Genomic DNA, 18,141 nt, shown 5'->3' on the forward strand with positions numbered 1-18,141 from the left:
TAGTGGATTGGCCACCTACCATATATTTGAATCGGCCGTTAAAAAGCTAGTCGATGGACATCGGTGAGAGTGTGACGTCTGTTTGTCTTTGATAATATCTTTCTTATATCCGAAGATGATCTTGCTCATCAGATGATGTTGCAATGCCTGGTCGTACCCCTAGCATTTTACCCATATAATGAGTTTTACATCAAAAACCCATAAATGGGTAATTTCATTACCTATTTTTGCGTAATCTGATCTTAGCGTGTAATCTATAGATTCGCGTTTCCGTGTACAAAAAATGAAAAATCAGCCCAAGGTTTTTCTAGATACCTTGGAATCAGCCCTTTTTTCTTTATCGAAAAACTCACTTCCGTTTCCCTTTATCAGTTTTGTTCATTCATTAGGTTTGCTTGCCACGCCAAAGTTTGGAATAATTAAATTTGTTAAATTATTTTGCCATCGAGTTTCAAAGTAAAAATGTTCAAAGCCGTTCCTGTTTGTGCCGGATGTGGAAGCTGGTCCGGGTTAACCGTTTCTTGCTCCAAATGCTGCAAAATCTGTTGCATCGCGTGTTTGAACGGTTCGGAACTGCTCTGCCGGAAGTGCCAAAACGAACCATCCGATGTTTCCACCACCACGGGAAAAACGGAACGTCCGGGTCAATCCGTAGACCTTTGTCCGATTCACTCGAAGCTCTACAGCATTTACTGCTACAACTGCAATGAAACCATTTGCGGAACATGTGTCGAACCGGAACAACCGCACGATTCCCATTACATTTGTAGTTTGAATGTCGTTTATCGTGAAAGCGTTGCCAAAATAGAGGCCAATTTGACCGCAGCGGGAAAACTTCACGCTGAGCTGCAAACGCACACCGCAAAGTACCGAAGGAACCTCGAACTACTTGAGAAAGAGCTTTCCGGTGGCCTGGGGCGCATTGATGCCCTTGCCGAGTCGTCCAGAATGCACATGTCTCGCTCGCTGACCGCTCGGAAGAAATCCGTTGAGGAGAAAATGGAAATCCCGGTCTTGTATGGCGCCGTTTTGGAGAATTTCCGTAGAAAAACCGACCGGCTGTCGAAGAAGGAGTTCATGCAGCAGTTTGCGGAACTAAGCGTCGAAAGCAACGAGCTGACGAAGATACCGATGGATCTTGAACTGCAGGAAGTGGAAGACGTTGGATGGTAAGTTGCGGGTGGACTAACTTTTAGGGCAAATTTCCTATCATTCTTTTTTAATGCCTATTTTTGCGGTATTAAGAATAAAATCCTCATTATTTATCGAAAACGTCATGATGATGAAAGCTTATACCGTGTGGGACCGAAATTCGTACAGTTGGCTAAATTTTCAATATTTTGATAAAAATAAATTAATATGAAGTTTTAAGGTTACATATCTAATTACAATAAGTTATAAGTTGTTGTAAATGCTAACATGCGTTGGTTATGCGACCTTGCCGCGATGGGAGGGCATAATCCATTAGCCCATATGATGGAAACCAAAGGCGTAACCTGTAGTGGTGGTATCACATTTTAGCATTTTTTGCTTAAAGCCGCGTCATAAATTCATATGGCATAGACGCACTAATATCTCGGATGTGATCCAACGGACATTCTGCGTCATTGATAGAATTGATGTCCATTTCAAATAATTAATCTATTCGAAGTGGACATTAATACTATTGGTGAATGGTGACGATCAGTTTGCCTTTTGCTAACCAGAATGATCCGTAGCCACTCTTACTATTAGCTAGCTAGACACATCGTTATTATATTCGACGTGGGGAATATTACTCTGAGGAAAATGACTAGTAGATTCACTGAGTAGAAAGTGGCGACAATCTTATTTTAATATGAGGGCCGTTGTTAATTGTACCACGATTTTCTGGTGAGTTGCAAGCTTGGTGGCAATGATAATGGGCCGTATGAATAAAATGTAGTAAAGTTGAGTTTACTATACAATCTCGGTAGTAAACGCTATATGTGGAACACGAGTGGAACATGTTTGTGTCATTTTCCTTTCTACACCTTTCGAACATTGCGGAATTGAATGGAATAATTTACTTTTGAGTGAAAATCATGGGAAAACGATGTGAGTTTTGATATTTCGGAAGGTATTTTGAGTTTTGCTTAAGAATTCTGATGTTACGAAAACATTCACCTCGCCAATTCTGAGATTCCGGTAAGATTACCGACAGTAGAAATTTGTAATATCCGTGTGAATTCTGGCATAACGATAATTATGTTATTTTCTAGGAATTTTAGGATGTCGGTAGGAATTCAGATATTTATAACGTAGTTCTGAATTTTACGTGTAAATTGTGACATCTCAAATTCTTAAGATTTCCTTTGGAATTCCGGAATTCTCGTAGGAACTTTGGGATTCCGATAGGGATGTCGGATTTTTTATGATAATTCTGGAAGTGTAAATATCATTCTAGGAATATTGCGGAAATATTAGAAATCTGGTAAAAACTCTAGAATTGGGGTGAGAATGAGAATCTCTTGGAATTCCGTGGGTATCTTTGAGACGATATTTCTGTAAGAATCTATGAGATTGCGGTGGGATTCCTGCGAATTATTGTGTGATATTTGTAATTCTGAAAATTAAACTTTGTAATTATTGTAAAAACCTTTAAGATTCCCTTGATCTCCAGTTCCGTTGAAATATCAAAGCAAAGCTTAAATATAAACATTTTGAATGTCGGTAAATATTTTATAGATTTCAATGGAATTTTTTGTGAAATCGATAGGAATTTTAATAATTTCAAAAGGAAGCCTGGTATTTTAGGAGAGATCCTCATTGAATTCTAACGACTACCAATGGAATCACTACAATTCTCATAAAAATCTCTACATTTTAAGTTTCTAGAAAGGATACTATCACAATCCCCACCAAAATAACGAGAATATCACAGAAACACTTAGAACTTCCGGAATTCAACAAGTTGTTAAGAAAACACACGGGGAGCATCAAAATTCTACCGCAATTTCACCAGAATAACAGTACTGGTGCTAGAAAATATGTGGTTCCTAATTTAATAGCTGTAATCTCAAGATCTTTTCATAGATGTTAAGCTAATATTGAAAAAATCATCAATCACTGGCATTGGCGCAGACCGAAAACCACCCAGAAAATTCTTCGATGTACCATCATCATAAAATCATAGACAAAAGAGAATGCCAGACTAATCGCAAAGTTACTCTACAAATCTTACCAATTAACAGAACCTTCATGATTTTGTGCAAATTGTCGCGTAATCGATTAGATTCCATGCATTTCCTCCATATGCATGATTTATTGATTTTAAGCGTCACTCTGAATAGATTGTTCTTTACGTGCAGAATCACTCTGCACTCTGAATGGAAATTTCTTAACGTGCAGCTTCAGTCACTGCTCATGTTCGAAAGTAGAAAGTACTACATGTTCGAAAAGTTTTTTATTCATACCAAAAGTGTAGTAAACTTTGTGGATTTTGTTTTTGAGTAGATGCTACACGTAGTAAAGTTCAACGTTTTTTATTCATATCACCCAATGTCGCGCTACACGATGATTGTTCATCTGCAACGACCAGACAGCTCACCAATCCACCCCGAGGTGGATCATGCTGAGTTGTTGAGTTGAAGGAGAGTATTACCATCCCATAATATTAAGCCAGTACTACAACCAACCATAATAAATTATAGCACTTAATGCAAATTTGAATTTCAAATTATGAGTTGGATCGCAGTAAGCATGGTTTGCTGCGGTATCCATAGCAACTAGAATTTTCACTCCATTTGAACAGTTAGTAATGAGCACGAAATAAAACTAGACGCTTTTTGTAAAAACGTGTTCGCTTTCAATTGTAGAGCGAAAGAAGGAAGGCAAAAGTCTGTTTTGACAGCTCTGCAGAAAGCGCGCGCGCACGGAAAGAGCGCCAGTTCGGCTCGATTTGCAATGATCGGTTTTTATTATTATTTTTCCGCTATTGGATATTCTATGGTTTGGTTGATCGATGTAAAAGTTTGTTTTAAAAGCAGCTCCACTTATTTTGAAACATGTTGCCGTGTACAATAGTAGACAACACAACTAATTTAATTAAAATAATTTGAAATTATAATTAGTACATAAACAAAAGGGGAAGAACGTTTAGGCTGGTTGTGCATTACGATAAAATCTCTTAACATAAGGTTCTTGTGGAAGGATCAACATGTTCGGCTTAACGAATCTTATTTTAAATATCGAATAACACCACATGCAATTGAACAAGAAGTATGTGATTACAATAGACTTTTGATATTTTCAATTCTGAACCACCGCAAAAAAAATATTGGGAATCAAAATTCTCCTGAGAGGGATGATGTGGTGGAGGCTCATTCTAATTAATATTGTCGTTCAATTATGGGGATAGATTAAAATTGTTATTGTTCTATACATACTTATTTATTATAATTACCTGTAAATATTGATACAGCACAATTCAAGTATTTTAATATCAAATAGCAAACATAGATATGGTCGGTGTTCAGACAGACTGATACAAGTGTTTTTTTTTAATCGAGTAAGAAAAATGTACCCCAAACATGTGAAACATCAAAATATTATAGATATTTACTGTAATAATGGAACTTATCTATTTGATGATACTTTTGTATCAAAATAACATGGAAGACTTAAAATTGATGGAGTTCTTTACGTATCCTTAGAGCTCCAAAATTCATCTAGTCTGGTCTGTCTAAACACCGACCATATGATCCTCAAAAACTCATGAGAATGGTATTTTACTCTATGAACTGTTATTTAATTTGGATGTGCTTAAAAGATTTATAAATTAAATTTATTATTGATGTTACGAGCTGTGTCTGCAGTGAAACTTAATGCTACACAAGAAATATATTTGAATCAAAGTAATTTTATATATAAATCATAAGAAAAAAAAATATTCCAGAAATTACTCTAGAATTCTTTGGGAGCGTCTCCCGGGATTCTTCCTTAAATCACTCATGAATCCTTCAAATCCTCTCTGGGATTGTTCTGAAAATCTTGAGATTATTTCTGAATTTTCTTCCAGATATCGCTTTGGGACTCATCAAAAAAAAAAAAACGTTACCATTCCGGTATTACTTCTGAGATTCTTTCGGATATCGCATTGCAATTCTTCTGGACATCTTTTTGGATTTTTTTTTGCAGAACTCTGTATGTGATTTTGCGTGTATCTCCTTAAGGATTACTTTTGAAATCCAGGGAATTAAATTCTTTGAAATTTGACTTTGACTGTCTTGAAAATTGTTTTCGAAATACTATGGAAGATTTTACCAAAAATCCTGATGGAATTCATTTGGATATTTAAAGAGGATTTTATCAAAAAATGTACGACTCTACTAGAAATTCTTCGAGAATCCCTCCGAAAATAACTCTAGATTTGAAGATGAAATATTTCTGGTATTCTTATGAGAATGCCTCTGGTATTCTTCCGGAAATGACCTGAGATGCTTTCGGAAATCTTTCTGAAATTCTTCAAGAAATTCCACTGAGATTTTTACGCCAATATCTTTGAAATACTTCTGGGACTCTTCCAAAAATCCTGTTGGAGATTTTTTTCCGATATCTTTCTATTCTAAATTTTTCTATAAATTTTGCTGGGATTGTGCTGTAAAACCTGCTAAGATTCATCCAAAAATACGACCGTCATTCTTCCGGATATCATTCAAGAATTCTACCGGAAGTTTTTGTGAGCTTCAACCGTAAATCGTTCTGGTATTTTTCAGAAATTCCATTGAGATTATTAAAAATATCCTTCTGAAAAATTTTCTGGGATTATAGAAGGATTTCCAGAAGAATTCCAAGGCGATTTACAGAAGCATCACTTCTGTATGAAGGATTTTCGTTAATATCTGATATAATCCCATGAGAATTCTAAATCCAAATTACAGTGATATTCAAAAGAATCCCAGAAGTTATTTCGCCAGAATCACAGAAAGATTTAAAGGAAATTCACAGACATCCAGAAGACTTCATGAATATTTTCCAGAATAATTCCGATATCCAGATGAACTGCAGAAAGATTCACGGAATAATTTCAAAAGGAATTTTCGGAACCATTTGAAAGTAACTTTTAGAAGATTCTCAGAAAAAGAAATCAGTAATCAAAGTAATCAAAAAAATCTCATTATTTCAAGCAATGCTCGTTGGTTCATGTCGAAGGATCAACATGTTCGGCTTAACGAATCTTATTTTAAATATTGAATGACACCACATACAATTAAACTAGTATGTGATTACAATTCTGAATCACCGCAAAAAAAAAAAATATTGAGAATCACAATGCGCCACATGCGCGATTGAGTATGACCAGAGCATACATTTAGGCGATTTTGCGGTCATCATATTCAAGCGATTTGATTTTTTTTTTCACATAGCTTTCCGCTTTAAAATGTTATTGGAACGTGTCTAGCCACGTCGGGTAAGCTAGTTTATTATAATTACTTGTAAATATTGATACAGCATATAAAAAAATGGTCCAGAAATTACTCCAAAATTCTTTGGAATTACCCTCCTGGGATTCTTCCTTAAATCACTTATGAATCCTTCAAAACCTGGAAATCTTGAGATTATTTCTGATTTTTCTCTAAGTTCTTCTGGAAATCACAGAATACTTCCAAGGCGTCGGTAGGCGCGTGGTGTACGCACAGACCTAACGATCGCAAGGTCCTTGGTTCGATTCCAGGTTGCTGCGAGAAACATTTTTGGTGGTGGTTGGTCCCTAGTGATAAATCCTACCTCCGTTCTGGTCACGATCTTCAGATTATCGTGATTCGTCAACATTCGTATTGATAAAGTGGGAGGACAGAAGTAAAATTTGAAAGAAACGAATGCCAGAACAGGTATCCACCGGCGACGCCAAACGGACCAACGTAATGTGGTGTAATTTGGAATTTGTGGATTGAATACTGACACCTATATTTTTTTTTTGCCAAGCATCAATATGGATGACTCTCGAGGATTGCTTAACGTAAAAGGGGTTATGACAAGGTTGTGGATTTACTGGGTAAATCCATCACATTGGGGTTATGACTTTGTGTCTAGTCAGGAATAGGGTCTGATTGGTATGGTAGAATGCAATAGAGTTCGGAATTGATAGACAGACTTTGAGGAAAGAAGTTTTCAACGTAAGGCAGCAGCACCTTGGAACTTGGAGGGCGCATATCTGGAGAGTTGGGCAGCTGTTCATGCTGGGTTACATTATGTAGAAAGTTGAATCTGTTTTGCCGCGCACAAATTATGGGAAGTATTTGAAAATGGCTTCTTGTTTAGATTGTGTAACGCAAGAGAGCATTTTTAGCTCTGCGTTATATTAGGAGGTTATTATAGTGCAGGGTCTACTGATGACTGTGTATGTATTTTAAGGGTGATTGAATGAAAGTTTTGTTGAGGGTAGTTATTGTTGAATTTTAGCATTTCGTAATTGTTTTGAAATGTTTGTCGTACAATTAGAAAGAATTTTGGGGTATTTGTTTGGTTATTATTTGCGCTTTTGCACTTGTAAATATTTTATTTAATAGAGATACTTTGTGTTAGGGAAGTGTAGGAGGATAAATTATAATTTATTAGAATTTTCTGATAGAGGCAGAGTTCACATGTTACTTAGGTATTGGAAAGCAAATGAGAACCACATTAAATAATAGATAAACACTAATGCTACATATTTTTATATTTTCATTTCATCGCGGTCCTCATTGCCCGAGCGGAGACGATAAAACTCGAGTTGGATATAATCGACGCAACTACGATACGGAAAAGAAACAGATGAGAAACTATCGATACATTTATTTAACTATAAAAACCACGTTTTAACGTAATAACTTTATTTATTTCTTCTCGTTTCAGCAATCCAACAGCCAAACCATCTCTACTATCTTTTTCATTTCCTCTTCGTTACATTTATAGTCCCTCTGATACTGAATCGAATGACGCATTCCGCTTTTTATCAGCGCTGTCTTTGCTGTACGTTGAGCATGGTGTCGGAGGTGGTGTGCTGTGTAAAACATCTGATGTGCTACACGGCACGCTACTTCCGGCATTTTGTTGGCGCGCGGGATGGGCAGTGCTGGTGATGATGTGGAGGGCGCTATTCGGTTTAGTGCCAGAGGGACTATATCTATTTAATGTATCTGAAACTTGTGGGACCGCTTTAAATACCGGCGCCTGCTTGTGGAAGATCCCGGTGTGCTAAACGGTATAGGACATGTTAACGGGGGAGGCTTGGTAGGTCCTCACCTAGCCCGTGTCTAGATAGGCGGACGGATGTCTGCCAGGGTGTGGATCGAGCAATTACAATTACAAGTTCTTCTGGAAATCACAGAATACTTCCAGATATCGCTTTTGGACTCATCTAAAAAAAATCGTTAGCATTTCGGTACTATATCTGAGATTCTTTCGGATATCCTTTGTGATTCTTATGGACATCTTATTGGAATATTTGCATAAATCTGTATGTGAGTTTGCGTTTATCTCCTTAAGGATTACTTTTGAAATCCTGGAAATTAAATTCGAATCGAAAGATTTTTTCGGAAATTCAATGGAAGATTCTAACAAAAATCCTGATGCAATTCTTCTGGATATTTTTAGAGGATTTTGCCAAAAAATGTACTACGACTCTACAAATTCGTCGAGAATTCCTCCGAAAATAACTCTGGCCTTTTTCCGGAAATTCTGGTATTCTTCCGGAAATCACCTGAGATGCTTTCGGAATCCTTTTAGAATACTTTCGAGGATGCTTCCGAAAATCTTTCTGAAATTATTCTAGAAATACCACTGAGATTTTTACGTCCATATTCTTGAAATTTGTCTGGGACTCTTCCAAAAATCCTGTAGGAAATCTTCCAGATATCGTTCTAGCATTCTTTCGGGAAGCCTTTTGGGATTCTTTCGAAAATCTTTCTGAGGATCCTTCAAATCCTTCTGTTAAGGATTCTTGCAGAAATTCTTCCCGAATTACCTCTAGAATCTGGGAGTATCCTGAATTTTCCAAGAAAACTGTTATTCTTTCGACTATCTCTCTAGGATTCTTTCGGAAATTCTTCTAAAATACCCCCAGATTTCTTTCTGTTATCCTTAGATAACTGGACAGAATAACTTCGAAAAGGGTGCTCAAAATAGAATATTTCTGGTCAGGGAAGTATTATTATCAAGGGTAAGTAAAATTTTTCTGCTCCTAGATCACACAAACAAATGAACTAATAATATCAAATATTTTTATATAAATCAGCATCGTCAATCAGTGCAAAAACAGATACAGTTTGTAAAGTTATCACTATCGATTAAATTTCGCTCTTTATAGTAATGTTCAATCAGTATCAAAATCTCCTAAAGCGTCGCATCGTGCCATCAGCAGCCCTTAGCATCTGAGACGAGACTCGCGAAGACGGTCTTCTTTTTCTGTGATTGCTGAGTTTTTTTTTCTTATTCCACTTTGTGTTTATACCAATTATGCGCATGCTGTTCAAATCCTCACATGAACCTCTCAGCAAAAAATGATTGAGTTTGCATCACATCGAATCATAAATAGCCGTTTGAGTGAAATTTCATGCCAGAAAACGTAGCAGACAACCTCTTCTGCTTAGATTTATCAGCATCTTTGGAAAAAACTGCTCCGCCGATTGAGGTTTTTAATAACAGTTGACTTTGAACACAATACTTTTCACTTTTTCAGCCATAAAAACGGTGGGCTGCATTTGACGTTTCGTGAGAGGGGAATCTGGGCTGCATATGACGTTGATATTTTTCCTCTTCGCGAGTCTCTCTCAGCTTAGCATCACTCTCATATTGTTATTATTTTGTTGTTTATAAAATTTTTAAAAAGCGATCAGCTTATTCTTTCTTACTTGTACACTGGTCAGTCTATTTGGAATTTCAATAATTCAAATCATACTTCAAAACTCAAATTAAATTGCTTTTAGCACATATACATTTTGCAGCATTAAGGTGATTATAAAACGAAGCCAAACTTTGAATTTTCAAGTGCCCAAGACTGGAGAATCTGACAACAGTTCGCGTTGAAAATCAATCAAATTGCTTGCTTGCTGGTGGTGACCAATGGGATAAATTTTCAACGCGGAGCGCTGTTCGGTTCTCTCGTCTTGTGCTGTATGGCTTCGTTCTATAATCACCTTAATCGCATTACTGTGTCAAGTCTTCTCCAATTTCCTATACCCTACCCCAACCCTTCCTATCATTTCCGATGGTGTTCAAGTGGTCCGCATAGACTATTACGGCCATTACCTATCCCTTCCCCCGGCTTTGGACTGTCTTGCGCTCTCATTGTCCCACCAAACGCTGCAAAATGAAAATGAAATACAGTCGACTCTCCATAACTCGATATCCAAGGGACCATCGACTTATAGAATTATCGAGTTATAGAACATACGGAGACGAAAAAATCCAAAAATGAAAGTATTAAATTTCTGTGTTTCCAATACATTTATGGTCACTTTTGTAAGAAAGCAATATTATTTTGTTGATAGCATTTTGAAAAATTATATTTGAAAACTTTTTCTAAATGGTCGAAAAATCACAATTTTTTACTGAAAATCAAATTTTATATTTTCATGTTTTTTTACTCTTACTTAACTGGTTAAAGACTTTATTCACTTTCAAACAAGAATTAGTCCAAGTTTCACCGTATAAGAAGGATTTCAAAATGGATATCGAGTTATGGAGGGAAATTTTTTCCTCACGTGACATCGACTAATGGAGATATCGAGTTATAGAAATATCGACTTATGGAGAGCACGATGTATGGGAATTTGAAGGGACCGAAAAATCCATCGAGTTATAGAGTATATCGAGTTATAGAACATCGCGTTGTAGAGAGTCGACTGTAGTTCCTCCGTAATATAAGGTATACCCTAATTTTATTATTTTTGTTACAGCGAATTGATCTCCCCATATCAGCTGAAGAAAATAATTAACGAAGGATTCTCCAAAGCTGAAATCGACAAACGTGTCAGTTTTTCGTTGGAGACAACATATGGAGTTCAATGGGATTGTCATTTAACAAAAGCTAATATGCTGCAGATCGAACCAATTCCTAACGATGAGACAATATTTCAATTTATCCATGAGCTGGTAGTCATCATCGACCATCCGGATTACTCACAATCGATTCGTAAAGTATTCCAACTGGATAAGGCTAACGGTTCGATTTTCGATGTGGAAGAAGTGACTCGTATCGTGGATCATGGTTACTGCAACAAAGATGGGGATCTCATAATTTGCATTGGTATTCGTCCTGCCAATGCTCTGATTGAGAAGCGATTGCTGAAACATCTGTTGGAGGAGATGCCGCAAATCACACAAAAATTGTTTTCCATAATCAAAGGATACGTTGAGTAAGTTTAGCCGTCTGTAATTTGTTGGGAACGATTAATGAAAGTTAAGCTTCTTTCAGCGAGTACTACTACTCCATACAACATTACCAGATAATGCCAAGTGTATTTCGAATCGATAGAATAGTTGAGTGTCCGAAAATCTATGACGTTAACAGTTGTTCGTGGCGTTTTAAAATAATAAGATATACACGTTCAACTGTGGGAGTACACTTAAAGTCATCGAAATCCAGTGCAACATGCAGAGCTTTTATGGAAATCAAGTACAATAATAATAAGGCGATTACTCGACGATGCTCATTGCAATATTTCGGACCAAAAGATTACGATAGGCCGCTTCATACGTTTGACAAATTGGACGAATTGGACAACGAAGATACGCTTCTGCTACTCCGTTACGGCGTGCGCGTTTTGCCGGATGCGCCTTCCTAGGGCGAATAAAGCAACCGCATAACTTTTTTTCATTTTTGCGCTGTATCTCGAAAATCTGCTGTTCTTTCTTATTGCACCATGAAGACGTTGTTAAAACATTCACCATGAATGTTGGATTGAGAGTTTTGAGATTTTGAGATTTAAGAGAAAGTGATCATATCTATTTGTTTCTTATATGCATTGGAAAATTTGAACTCAACAATGAACAAGTTGCTGTACGAATAAAACTGTTCAACCCTTCGAGTGTGTGTGTGTGTATTTTTTGTTTTTTTTTACAAGGGGGAATTCTGCAAACATACCCCCTGAGAAGGTAACTCAGGGAGTGCGGGGATGACGCACCAACGACGAACCAACCACTAAAACCAGCCCATGCACTGTACTTGAGCAATTCTTTTATTTTTACTTTTAGTACTGTGTACGCACCAAACTTTGCGCAGTTAAGAAATTATCATCCTATTTTTGCTTTAAATAAGGTTAAAATATATATATTTATTCAAACTTCTACCAAATATAGGCTTTTAACCCTCCAGTCAGAGGCGTCCCGTGAGGAATTTGATTACCTGTGCACTGACTCGCACAAACCGTGTATTTTGAATTATGAATACGAATTTTTTAATTGATTTTTTAAAATGTATTTCAGTTTAAAATGTAATTTCTTATTATTAACACCTTAAATTGTAATTTCCAATACTGTATGCAATCTTGAAGTGTCTGGAAGCTATTATATTTGTTGCTTATTGGACGTATTTTTTGTTCGTTTTCTTCGTTTCAATCACTAATTGTAAGTTTTAAGAATTTGGGATGATTCCAATATACAATATTTAGGGAAAAGGAAAATTCTCAAAATTTCGCTGATACCAAGGCGATGAAAGAAAAATTTTGCGTATCAATCGCGGTCCCATAGTTTGATAATATTTGACATAAAAATGTATATTTACAGTAAAAATGACCTTTATATGCATAAATTTCAATCATTTTTCGTATTTTGCGAATTGAGATTTGGGTTTATTCTACGACTGGCGTGAGGTGAGAATTGTCGGTCTCGTATAGCGAGGTGACAATTCTCGACTCGAGTGAAGTGACTCGCCGTGTAAATCGAATGGAGAGTCACTTCACTCGAGTCGACGATTGTCACCTCGCTATACGAGACCGACAATTCTCACCTCACGCCACTCGTAGAATTAACCCAATTATCATATAAACCTTCAGAATTCAACTATTTACACGTTATTTTCCAAGTTTCGCGATGAAGGATAAATTCCATGGATTTCGTGGCTTTCGCGAAATTCCGAATCTCCATTATTCCTAACGTTGTTATTCTATATAATAATTCTTATTATTTACAGCTTGTCAATTGTATCACGATATCTTAGCTTTTTGACGATGTCCAGCGCTGGTACATCTCTTTGTATACTTTTGTGGATACATCAAAGCTTTCAAGTGAAATGATGACTGGCTGTTGAACGCTGAAACCCACTTTACGCCCACCGCAATTTATCAGTTGTCGGTCTGTTCAGCAAGAAAAACTATATTCATACATAGTTTATAAATCAATTCAAAGCCACACGAATTTTGTGTATTTAATAAGATAAAACATAATCAATTTGGCCAATATGTTTATAACATCTAGTATTGGTTCCAATCAATATTGCGCCTACTATCGCGCGACACCTGGAAGCTCCATGCAACATACATACACACAAAGCATGTATGGCGTTGACGCTTTCTCTTCCAACAGCAGACGCCGTGACGCCAGTTGCGCGCGCTTTCTCAATTCTTGCAAACCAAAGCGAGCGTCATGGGCAATTTCTCTCTCGGGTGCACAAATTGGAGTGAACCAGATTTTACCTATACAACGCCACTGTTGCTCTAGAAATGTCAATACAAATGCAAATTCCTGCTGTGTCCATACACGCTATTTTCGTGCACAAGAAAGAGTGCACGGCTGAAATGAACATTCTCTGCAATACGATGGAGACGCATGGCAGTTTGTCTTGTTTGCTTCGCTGTTTTCGCTTGCTGGTTGAGCAAGACCATGGGGGGGAGAATCAAACGGTTTGTTCACTGAGGGCGATGGACCAGTTGAAGGTGAAGAAATAACATGTTCAAGCAACTACACATTATGAATGTTGGAAGTATTGAAAATTATAATATATATACAGTAGTTTCTCGATTTTATCACTGTTCGTTTTAATATCGCTTCAAAATATCACTCTCGATTTTAGCACGGTTTTCTGTTCAATTTTATCACGCCAAAATAATTGTATGAAGTTCATGCATTTTACATTGAAAAATAAACTCAAACAACCAACATATACCTATTTGACCCATCTCTTACCTGTTTTTCGTTTCATTCGATCAATTTCCCCAACATAAAGCTCAAATTTTGATAAAAAATATATGGCAGAAAATGCATTTTCATTATATCACGCTTCGGTATATCACGCCAAAATTTTTTGGATCCGCGATATAATCGAGAAATAACTGTATTTAATGTGTAAGTTTGAAATCTTTGACTGTGCAGTGCACCAAGTGCACCTTAGGACGAGACGCCACTGCCTCCAGTAGAACACATGATTTAAAAAGAATAAAAACAATTATAAAAAAAATGCAAAGGGTGATGCAATACCTTGTGCCTAACATTGCGCACAAAATCTGAATTGTGCCTAACTTTGCGCGCATGCCTTAACCCGTTAACGCCCGCAATTGGAATTCAGCTCTATTTTTGTTATTCACAGTTGTATTCTCATAAATTAAACCACATTTCACAAAAAAAATCAAGTCTATGGTGGGGATCACAAAAAAAAAACTTGAAAGTGTGTCGTCCATATCTGGTTGCTCTATAAGAATATTTTCGAAATTTATCACATATATTTTCATGCTAATCGACCCATTACAATGAAAACATGTTAAAAAAATACTGCAAGTTAGGGGTCATTCATAAATTTCGTCACGTACACAAGAGGAAGGAGGGGGTTTCAAGGAAACGTGGCTACCTTCATATATAAAAATTTAAATCCGTACAAAAAGTGTGATACAAAGGAAAAGGGAGGAGGATGATTATGGCACAACTTTGCATGACGTAATTTATGGACGTATCTTGATAAAGAAAATGAAACATAAAGAATACAAATTTCAAAGGCGGAAGGTGTAATTCCATGGGGTAAGACACTCATTAATATTGGTATTAATATCCGTTAATACGGATTAATATATATTATTTTTATGATATCATCGAGATAGCCACAATTTTCCTAAAGACATCTGACAGAAGTATCTTGAATTTAAATCAATGTAGGGGGCTTATGTTCGAGCGGCTAGGGATCGTGGATTGTATGTCTTGCGGGTCTGACATACCGCAGGAAACAAATTGTATCGGAATCGAGTTGCAGAATGGCCCGGAAATCTTAGAAAGATGTGGGGCATTGATGGCAATGAAGCTTCACCGAATGTGATGCACCGTACAAGTTGCCAGTCTCTTTCTAGCCAGACAAACAGTGTGGTCTATGTTGCATTTCTCATATATTTTGCTCAATATAGAGAATGGAGGTGAGGATGTTCTAATCACTGAATTTATTAGTGGTATTATGGGGAATATCCTGGTCTGCAGGGACCTGTCAGGTATAGATTCTGATATTACTCCAACACATATTATGCTTCAGGAATATGTTTTCTTTTCTTTTATTTTGGCTAAAAGGCAATTCTGATCCATTCACTCATCATAATATCACGACCAAATAGATCTGAGACGAATTGACAATAAACAAAACTTGTTTTTTCATATAAATAATCAATTTGCCTTGGCAACTTTGGCAACAGTCAAACAGCAAAACTCCATGCATACTTGATAATCACCCCTATTCTTGTTTACGTTCGAATGCGCTTTCGATCGAAAACCGTTTCGCATTTTCGTTTACGCCAGCAAAATCAAATGGGCAATGGATTCGAACGAATAGGATTCGATCGAAAGTTGGATCCGCCGTAAACAAGAATGAGGGTGAATATTCTCAATATCAATATTAATATTTTAATACTGGATCTAGTGTCCTGCCCCATGTGTAATTCTTTCAGTGACTTCAATACAATTTTCTACTTTAAGCGAAGTATGCACTTCGACAGAAAAGTAATCGCCTATCTCGATGCGTGGGAAATTTCTTGCAAGAAATGCTCAAGAAAAGCATTTTTCTTTGATCGCAGTACGCAGTTGAAAAGAAATGTCAATTCAAATGGAGCTCACTGTAGAAAATTTCTTGACCATTTCTTGAGCAGAAATTTTTACTTTACTTGAGCTGAACAGCATACTTAGCTTTACCACGTAAGTAAGACACATACATACATACATTACTATACATGTACAATTATGCACACTTACACTATTTATACCAACAAATAAAATAAAATCTAACGTCAAATATTTTGATTATACAAAAACAGGTGTTTCAAAATAGTCTTCAAAAAGATTTTATAAAGCTTGCCAGCTGATAATGAAAACATAACTATCAAAATATTTTGACGTAGAACTACGTCATTCTTCTCTATACATGAGTGAACTGCTGGCAAGCGTGGCGCTATCCATACTAAGGTATGGAGGACCAATCTGGTCAAAAGCGCTTAGAACGAACAGAAACCTAAAGCGGTTGGAAAGCACGTACAGGATAATGTGCTTAAGAGTAGCAAGTGCATACCGGACGGTATCTAAAGAGGCCGTGTGCATCATAGCCGGGATGACGCCCATCGGGCTCATCATCAAGGAAGATGTTCAATGCTTCAACCAAAGGGGTACCAGAGGAGTCCCCGACACGTGTAAAGAGGAAACGCTCAGAAGCTGGCAGCAGGAATGGGATAACTCCACTAAGGGTAGATGGACCCATCGACTAATACCAAATGTGTCAGATTGGTATGGTAGAAGCCATGGGGAAGTGAACTTCCACCTGACGCAGTTTCTGTCAGGACATGGTGGCTATAGACAGTACCTGCATAGGTTCGGGCACTCAGAATCTCCTGCGTGCCCCAATTGTGCTGGTGTAGAGGAAACAGCGGAGCATGTCGTGTTCGATTGCCCCCGTTTCATTGTTGTGAGAGGTCGCATGCTCACTACATGCGGAGGGGACACGTCCCCCGACAATATTATAGAGAGAATGTGTGCGGATGCCGAGTGCTGGAATGCAGTAACTACGGCTGTCACTCACATTATGTTAGAATTGCAGCGTCTATGGCGCGCCGACCAAGAGTTGGCTGCAGAGGATTAGCCCTGCCGAGGCTGGTCCCTTGTAACATTGTTTAAGTCGGCTAGGAGAAGCAGTTTGCCTAGGCTACTTCTGCTACACGTGTTGTGCTATATGCACTGGTCCCTTCCCGAAGAAATACCGTAAGGTGGTTCCGGGGAGATGAGGGTCTGAGTCCAAGGGTCATGTCGATGCACTGTTCACCACTTGAGCAATTCTAAATGAATTGCTCATGCACAGTGCATAGGCTGGTTTTAGCGGGTCGTCGTTGGTGCGTCATCCCCGCATTCCCTGAGTTATCTTCTCAGGGGATCTGTTTGCAGATTTCCCCCTTGTAAAAAACAAAAAAAAAACAAAACAAAAATGATTGAAATTGGAATTTCAAAACCAAGAGCGTTACGTTGGCATGAAATATTTTAAAAGCTCATAACTTTTTGCTGGTTTAACGAAATCCCTTGATTAGCACCTCAATCGAAGGACAAGACATCAAAGGCTCATGTCGTTCACTTACTGAATCCCACACACCTGTCCAAAAAGTTTAATAACTGTTTTAAGAAAGAACGTTGATTTCAAGCAAATCTATAAATAGGGGTGCTCAAGAAAAGTTGACGTCATTTGCTTTTCACTCTCCGATTGGCTCGCATCTCAGCAGGCAACAGATCGGCTTGCTCTGACCGGGCGTGCTTCTCAGGCACAGACATCAGCTGTGATGGTAAATCCACCAAAATGGCTTTGGTGAGTGATTTTGACGGATAGCGCCGACAATTTTCGTCGCATAGGATTCATCGAATGTAGCGCGGTTGTTGCACCATGGCCAGATTCATTTCCCGAGCGCGTGCACGGAAAGAAATAACAATTGTAATTTAAAAAAAAGAACAGTAGCGCAAAATCAACTGATGATCATTGTCGTTCTACTATTATCAAACGTTTTAATAAAAATAAAATGCTTTTAGAAGTGCGCAGCAATGGTAAATCGGTTTGATGTATTCTGCGCAGTTCATATGTATTTTCCACACGTTCTCCTATAATTGTTTTTAATCCACTTCGATACCGTCAATCCGCCCCCAAACTGGATGGCGTACACTCAGCTTAACGCAATTTAGAATTAAGTATTGAGTTGTATATACATT

At 37.5% G+C, this 18,141-nt stretch overlaps 1 protein-coding gene across 2 annotated transcripts in view; it reads left to right on the top strand.

The window, feature by feature from the left end:
- The first annotated feature begins 369 nt into the window (after positions 1 to 369).
- The window catches only part of LOC110678711 (E3 ubiquitin-protein ligase TRIM37-like), a 33,690-nt gene continuing 15,918 nt past the window's right edge, over positions 370 to 18,141 (top strand). Inside the window, exons 1-3 of one of the 2 annotated variants that reach the window (XM_021851928.1) lie at positions 370 to 1,169; positions 10,899 to 11,357; positions 11,417 to 12,027. In XM_021851928.1, the coding sequence (XP_021707620.1) occupies positions 463 to 1,169; positions 10,899 to 11,357; positions 11,417 to 11,786 (1,536 nt within the window). In that variant the 5' untranslated portion in view covers positions 370 to 462 and the 3' untranslated portion in view covers positions 11,787 to 12,027. Of the gene's footprint in view, positions 1,170 to 10,898; positions 11,358 to 11,416; positions 12,028 to 18,141 lie in introns of those variants that run through there. The other variant, XM_021851929.1, reaches the window with a different exon arrangement.

This window comes from Aedes aegypti, chromosome 3 (assembly GCF_002204515.2).
Source record: "Aedes aegypti strain LVP_AGWG chromosome 3, AaegL5.0 Primary Assembly, whole genome shotgun sequence".
Classification (NCBI taxonomy): domain Eukaryota; kingdom Metazoa; phylum Arthropoda; class Insecta; order Diptera; family Culicidae; genus Aedes; species Aedes aegypti.